The sequence below is a fragment of the Suncus etruscus genome, chromosome 6 (assembly GCF_024139225.1).
Source record: "Suncus etruscus isolate mSunEtr1 chromosome 6, mSunEtr1.pri.cur, whole genome shotgun sequence".
NCBI lineage: Eukaryota > Metazoa > Chordata > Mammalia > Eulipotyphla > Soricidae > Suncus > Suncus etruscus.
The window spans coordinates 44,989,387-44,997,385 of NC_064853.1; the positions used below are offsets into that span (position 1 = coordinate 44,989,387).

The 7,999-nt window shown below is 43.9% G+C and overlaps 1 protein-coding gene across 1 annotated transcript; it reads left to right on the forward strand.

Annotated features, from left to right (window-relative positions):
* The first annotated feature begins 5,933 nt into the window (after positions 1 to 5,933).
* Positions 5,934 to 6,651, forward strand: LOC126011306 (transmembrane protein 126A-like). The gene has a single exon (XM_049775064.1). The coding sequence runs from the start codon at positions 6,004 to 6,006 to the stop codon at positions 6,598 to 6,600; it is 597 nt and encodes a 198-aa protein (XP_049631021.1). The 5' UTR covers positions 5,934 to 6,003; the 3' UTR covers positions 6,601 to 6,651.
* The last annotated feature ends 1,348 nt before the right edge of the window (positions 6,652 to 7,999 follow it).

Consider the following 7,999-nt stretch of genomic DNA (forward strand, 5'->3'; position numbering starts at 1 on the left):
TATTTTCACAAACAAAATGAATATAGTAAGATAAAAATCAATTATAAGACATATATTAAATAAGTAGACAATAAAACTGGAAAAAAAAATTTTTGTTTTGTTTTTGGGCCACATCCAGCAGCACTCAGGAATCACTCCTGGTGGGTTCAGGGAACCATATGGGATGCCGGAAATTGAACCTCAGTGACCATATACAATGCAAGTGCCCTACCCACTGTGCTATAACTCCAAACCCCAAACTGGAAAATATTTTAACTCTCTGTATATAATATGTGTATGTTGATGGTAGTTTAGGTTATTTCTTATATGTATGGGTATTATTGGCAAAGAAATTAAATGAACTCTCCCTTGCATAACATGGGAATTTCCCTGTTCCTTGTCTAGGCATTACAAGAATGCAGGCCACTATCACACCAAGCCACAGGAAGGTAAAGCAGCATTTTTCTCCCCTGTGGTTTTAGTCTGATGTGTACTCAAGGAAACAGCTGCTTTCTATAGATGGTCTTCGATGCTTTTCCAGACATGTCTGCTTCTCTTCCCTCAGTTCTTGCTGGCAGAAGCTAGTGTCTGGCCCTAACCAGGTCTATGAGAACTAAGCTCTAGTTAATTTCGCTGTAAAATGGACTTTGACCAGACCATCTCTAAAGTTCCTTCTATTTCTCAAATATTTGAATGGTTCCAGTTTATATTGTTTTGGTTTCTTGAGAACTGACTACACAGTCATGACAAACCTTGGGGATTGAACCTAGGTTGGCCAATTGCAAAGCAAATGGTCTACCCACTATGCTATTTCTTCAGCCCCCTGTTATTTTTTTTTTTAATTTGGACTCTGGTATACTGCTGGTAGTGCACAGGGGCTAATTCAGGCTCAGAGGTCACTCCTAACAGTGCTGGGAAACTATAAAGTGCTGAAACTTTAAACCAGACCTGCCTTACATATGGCCAACTCAGGTTCGATCTCCAGATTCCTACAAGGGAAGATCCCTGAGCCAGTAGTAAGCCCCAGGAGTGGCTCAAAAAACATTGATACAGGCTGAAGAGGGAGCATGGAGGTAAGGTGTTTGCCTTGATTACAGAAAGTTGGTGGTTCGAATCCTGGCATCCCAAGTCTGCCAGGAGCGATTTCTGAGCGCAGAGCCAGGAGTAACCCCTGAGCGTTGCTGTGTGTGACCCAAAAATCCAACCCCCCCCAAAAAAAAAGCATTGACAACCAAAAGACCAAAAACAAAAAAATCCCCAAGAAAACTCAGGCTTCCTGTGTGCAAAGTGTGCACTCCAGTCCCTTGAGTCACGTTAGCCCATTTGTTACCCATTTGTTGATTTTTATTACGTGGTAATAAAAGCATAGCATTTAATGTATATTTTATAAAAAGAAAATAGGATATATACTGAAATGTTGATAGTATTTTTACATGCTTGCATAAAACTGGTAATTGAGGGGCCAGAGCTATAGTACAGTGGCATTGCCTTGTAAGCGGCTGACCTTGGTTGGATTCTCAGCATCCTATGTTGTTAGAATATAAGTTTAGGGGGCCGGGCGGTGGCGCTGGAGGTAAGGTGCCTGCTTTGCCTGCGCTAGCCTAGGACGGACCGCGGTTCGATCCCCTGGCGTCCCATATGGTCCCCCAAGAAGCCAGGAGCAACTTCTGAGCGCATAGCCAGGAGTAACTCCTGAGCGTCACAGGGTGTGGCCCAAAAACCAAAAAAAAAAAAAAAAAAAAAAGAATATAAGTTTAGAACTAAATTTGCGGGGCTGGAGAGATAGCAGTAGTGCATTTGCCTTGTATGTGGCCCACCGGGAAGGACCCAGTTCAATTCCTGGCATCCCATATGGTCCCCCGAGTTTGCCAGGAGCAATTTCTGAGCAAAGAGCCAGGAGTAACCCCTGAACATCGCCAGGTGTGGACCAAAAACCAATTAATCCATTAATAAATAAATAAATAAACTGCTTTAAAAAAAGAATGGTGGGGTCGAAGAGATAGCACAGTGGTAAGGTGTTTGCCTTGCATGTAAAAGGATGGTGGCTCGAGTCCCGGCATCCCACATGGTCCCCCGAGCCTGCTGGGCACGATTTCTGAGTGTAGAGCCAGGAGTAACCCCTGAGCGCTGCCGGGTATGACCCAAAAATAAAAAAATAAAAAAATTGGGGCTGGAGCAGTGGTGCAAGCGGTAAGGCTTCTGCCTTGCCTGTGCTAGCCTAAGACAGACCATGGTTTGATCCCCTGGCGTCCCATATGCTCCCCCAAGCCAGGAGAGATTTCTGAGTACATAGCCAGGAGTAACCTCTGAGCGTCACCAGGTGTGGCCCAAAAACAAAAAACAAAAGAAAGAACTACATTTGGTCTAGAATTAACTGCTTATTCCGCTTCTGTAACCTACCTTTGCTTCAGAATAAGGAGCCATATGACAGGCTAAAACTGCAGAGGACAGAGACTAGGCCCAGATAGGCCAAGTTCCAGGAACTTCAAGGGCATTTACCAGGACAGTTAGACAAACTAGCAACACCCGGAGGCCTAAACCTTATGTAACAAGAAGATAAACCTTATGTAACTGCATGCCAAGGTTGTAGAGCCCCCAGCGAGCATCCAAGCCTCTCCTCTACTACTTCAGCCAACCAGTTTAAACCTGGCTGATGGAACATGTACTAAGAAATTATAGTTTTACTCCTAGCTTGAACCCCCAGCAGCCCTATAAAAGGTCTTGCAAGTCCCTTCTGGGTGGCTGCCATTAGCGAGAGGTGTGGCCCCAGCAAACTGGTAATAAACTCCCCTGCTTTTGCATTACTGACTCATCTACTAGCAGTCTTCGTGGGTCATATTTCATGTCCAAAGTTAACATCATGATCCCCTGAGCACTGCAAGGTGCGATTCAAAAACAAACTAACAAATAAGTGGTAATCAGGCTGGAACAATAGTACAGCAGTTAAGTCATTTGCCTTGCACTCAGATGACCCAGATTTGATCTCTGGCATCCCATATGGTCCCCAAATGTGCCAGAAGTAATTTCTGAGTTCAGAGCCAGAAGTAAACCCTGAGCACTGCTGAGTGTGGCCCCCCAAAAATGTGGTAATTGAGGACAGAGAGAAAACACAAGAGGTAAGGCACTTACCTTGCATGTGGCCATTACTGGTTTGAATTCTGGCACCACATGTAGTCTCCTAAGTACCTTCAAGTATCAGTCTTGAGCACAGAAATAGCTCCTGATGGGGCCGGAGCAATGGTGCAAGGGGTAAGGCATATGCCAACGCTAGCCTAGGACGAACTGCAGTTTGTTCCCCCAGCGTCCCATATGGTCTCCCAAGCCAGGAGTGATTTCTGAGCACATAGCCAGGAGTAACCCCTGAGCATCACCAGGTGTAGCCCAAAAACAAATCAACCAAACAACAAAAAAAGAAATAGCCCCTGAGAACCACTAAGTATGGCCCCAAAACAAAGAAACAAAAAAATTCAACTGGGGCCAGAGTGATACCACAGTGGTAGGGCATTTGTCTTGCATGCAGCTGATCTGGGATGGACCTGGGTTTGATCCCTGGCATCCCATATGGTCCCTTGAGCCCGCCAGGCGTAATTTCTGAGCACAGAGACAGAGAGTAACCCCTGAGCACTACCAGGCCAGGTGTGGTCCAAGAACTAAAAAAAAAAAATCTTTCATGGCAGGCTCGGGGGACCATATGGGATGCCAAGGATAGAATCCAAGTCAGCTGCGTGCAAGGCAAGCACCTTGTCCATGTGCTATCCCTCTGGCCTGCAGCTGAGACTCTTAAAATGAGGTAAGATGTTCTACCCAACTAACTTAGCATTCTGTTCTTCCTCCTTTTGTTATCCCAAACTGTTTTGGTTCCTTAATTGTTAGTTTACCTGATTTATATTTGTTCATTTGTGCATTTACCAGAGCCTGACACATGACTCCATAAATAATTGTTAGATAATAATTGAACAAATAATCAGCTCTCCGCACTGATTGATATATCAGGAGCAACAGAGACAACAGAATCCCACATACCTTAGCATTAAGTGGAAATTTATGTATGTGTGGGTTCCCATTAAAGTATAACTGATGAAGTCCCCAGAAAACTCCATCAAGAATGCCCCTAAGGGGCCGGATAGTATGGAGGGAAGGCATTTACCTTGCATGCAGAAGGACGGTGGTTCAAATCCAAGCATCCCACATGGTCCCTCGAGTCTACTGGGGGTGATTTCTGAGTGTAGAGCCAGGAGTAGCCTCTGAGCACTGCCAGTGTGACCCAAAGACCCCCCCCCAAAAAAAAAGAAAAAGAAAAAAGAATGCCCCTAAAAGACATTAGACTCTACCTGCAGAGTCTGATGAAACCAAAAGATACATGATATTTTGATAGTCATTTTCACTATTTTTATAACTCTTACACAGTGTACTCATCATAAACAACTAAGCACAAAAATCAATATTTTTCAAGAGAGGAAAAATAAATTAGTGTTGGCTATGTTTTATTTATTTTTCAATGTCAGAGGACAGTAGTCTCATTACAAGTTATGTACTTAATCATTGAGCCACATCCCTTCGTGACACATTAGCTATATTTTATATAAATATGATATTTGTATAAACATATATTATTTATATACAAGTAATCTTTTACTTTTTTAATTGTTTTGTTTGGGGAGGGAGAAGCGTCATGAGGTGCTCAGGGGTTATGCCTTTCTCTTTTCTCAGGGATCGCTCCTAATAGTGTTGGGATTTGGGTGTTTTCGTTTTGTTGTTTTTTGTTTTGGGGCCACACCGGCAGTGCTCAGGGGTTACTCCTGGCTCTGTGCTCAGAAATAGCTCCTGGCAGTCTCGGGGACCATATGGACGTCGGGAATTGAACCTAGGTCTGTCCAGGGTTGGCCACGTGCAAGGCAAACACCCCAACACTGTGTTATCGTTCCGGCTCCAGTGCTGAGATTTGAATTTAGGCTGCTACAGCTATAATCAAATGCTAGGCATGCACTTTAACTTCTGTTTTGTTTTGTTTTGTTTTGGAGGTTACACCAGTTGTTCTCAGGGCTTACTCCTGGCCTTGCTCTCAGGAATTACTCTTGGCATTCCTCAGGGAACCATATGGGATATTGGGATTGAACCTGGGCCAGGTATGCAAGACAAGTCCCTGACCACCTGTGCTATTGTTCTGCTTCCCAAGCACCTTAACCTTTGTACTCTCCCTGACCCCTTATTTTGGGTATTCAGGGATTACTCCTGGCTCAGAACTCAGAGATCACTCTGGCAGCGCTTGGGAAACAGATGAGTATCAGGAGTTAAGCTGGAACTGGTTACATACAAGGCAAGTGCTGTAACTCCTGTATTATCTCTCCAGCCCTATATTGGCTATATATATTTTTTGTTTGTTTGTTTGCTTATTTTTTCTTTGGGAGATACCTTGCGATATTTAGGATCACGCCTGGCAATGTTCAGGGAACAAATGAGATGCTGAGGATTGAACCCCAGTCAGCTGTGTGCACTGTACTATCTCTCCAGCCTTGCAGCAAGATAACTTTTATTGATTGAAACTTGCCTAAAAAGTTGTGAGAGGGGTCAAAGCAACAGTACATATTTTTGGGGGGAGGGGGTTTGGGTCACACCTGGCAGTGCTCAGGGGTCACTCCTGGCTCTATGCTCAGAAATCACTCCTAGCAAGCTCAGGGCCATATAGGATGCCAGGAATCGAACCAGGGTCTGTCCAGGGTTGGTCGTGTGCAAGGCCTTACCTCTGAGCTATCATTCTAGCCCAATAGTACAAGTTTAATCCCCTGCATCTCTATGGTTCCCCAAACCCCACCAGGAGTGATTCCTGAACACAGAGCCAGGAGTATTCCTGAGCATTGATGGGTGTGATCCAAAACCTAAAAAACAGAAAGAAGAAAAACCAAGGAACAAAGTGAGAGAAGAGAAAGAGGTAAAAAAACATGTTTAAGACATGTTAGCCAAGATGGCTGCCTGCAGGTTAAGTGGACGGGCCTTGCAGTGAGCCGCTGTGGGGAGAGGTTCAAGATGGAAAACCATAAACCGGATAACACTGCCAAGGAAAACTTGATTTTTAATATTATAAACAGAAAAATTAACCAACTTCCAGAAGCAGAAAGGAACCTACTTGAGTATGGATCCACATTCATTGGAATTAATGCTGCTCTCAGTGGCCTAATAGCAAACAGTCTCTTTCGACGCATCTTAAATGTGACCAAAGGACGTATAGTTTCTAGCATACCTATGGCAGTGGTCCCATTTTTTTTTACAGCAGATGTGTCTTACAAAGGTTTTATAAGTTTACCTTTAAGTACAGGTGATTTGAATTGTGAAACCTGTACCATAATTCGTGGAGGGCTGGTTGGTTTTATATTGGGTGGTCTATACCCTGTTTTCTTGGCTATACCTCTGAATGGTGGGCTAGCAGCCAGGTATAGCTCAGTTCTGTTACCTGAAAAAACAAATATCCTAGCTTACTGGATTGGGATTTCCAAGCCTGTCTTTAGAAAGATGCTATTTCCCATGTTGCTCCAAACTATGTTTACAGCCTATCTTGGATCTAGACAATATAAACTACTTATAAAGGCTCTTCAGTTACCTGAACCTGGCCAAGAAATTCAGTGATTGTTCAGTAAGACTGCACCCAAATAAAATTATAAAAATTAAAAAAAAAAACATGTTCAAGGAGAGCATGAGTTTCTCCAGAATGGAAAAGTGAAAATAAGCAAGCAAAGAAACAGACAAGCAAGAAAGATGCATGCTCAAGAGAGAAGAGGTTTGAAGCAAGCCTATATTGTCTATATTTTATTTATTTTTATTTTTTATTGTCTATATTTTAATTAGAATTACATTGGCTATATTGTATAGGAACTAGGTAGAAAAGTATATACTCTATTGTACTCAGCTGTTTGGTAGAGGTTAATAGAACCTTTTCCCCTTCCTGTGCGATTCTGACCTTCCTAACTCTCTAGCTCTGTTCCCCTGGCAACCAAATGGCAACCAATCACCTAACCATGTTGCTAGGTAACATTGCCAAAGGTAGAAATGACCTCTAATAGGTGGGGTGAGAGGACTGAGAGGATGAAAACTCTTGCTAAGAAGCTGGGTTCTCTAAAGTTCAGAGACTCTGAAAACAAGACTCTTGTGGGTCTGTATCTTTTATGGGTACCTTAGAAGCCACAGCTGTAGACTTGTGACCCAGCTCCCTGGAGGCTAGAGGCTTTTAAGCCAGGGAGGCCTGACACTGATGGAATATGGGCCCAACTCCTTCAGCAGTGCTATGTCAGGGACTCGGGCTCTCCCCATCCTCTCTCCTTTGGAGGGAACCAGAGTCCAGAGTGGCCATTTATGAGTCAGAATGAATGTTTCAATACTCAGCTGAGTCTATACAGATCCTTGAATGGCAGTAGTACTTTTTTCTATAAATTTCTTTTTTCTGTTTTGGTTTTTGGGCCACACCCAAAAGTGCTCAAGGGTTACTCCTGCTCTGTGCTCAGAAATCACTCCTGGCAGGCAATGGGACCATATGGGATGCTGGGATTGGAACCACCATCTGTCCTGGATTGGCTGCCTGCAAGGCTAGTGCACCAATGCTATAGCTTAGGCCCCTATACATTTCTTTTATAGCAAAAAAAAAAAAGTTGTTTGGGTTTTTTTTTTTTTTGAGAAACAGAGACACTATCAAGGGTGAACATCAGTGTAAAACAGTGGACCGTGGGTGGTCTTGATCCCTGAGACTCTTTTCAGAGTGCTAGAATCCAACAAGCTAGTCATGACCAATGCCAAGCACCAAATCCAACAACCAACCAGGAATCAACACTCTGAGATATTGTGGAGAAAAGAGAATTGATGGGGCCGGGCGGTGGCGCTAAAGGTAAGGTGCCTGCCTTGCCTGCGCTAGCCTTGGACGGACCGCGGTTCGATCCCCCAGTGTCCCATATGGTCCCCCAAGCCAGGAGCAACTTCTGAGCACGTAGCCAGGAGAAACCCCTGAGCGTTACTGGGTGTGGCCCAAAAACCAAAA

Coding starts and splice junctions, on each gene's coding strand:
- LOC126011306 (XM_049775064.1), top strand. CDS start 6,004: ATGGAAAACCATAAACCGGATAACACTGCCAAGGAAAACTTGATTTTT.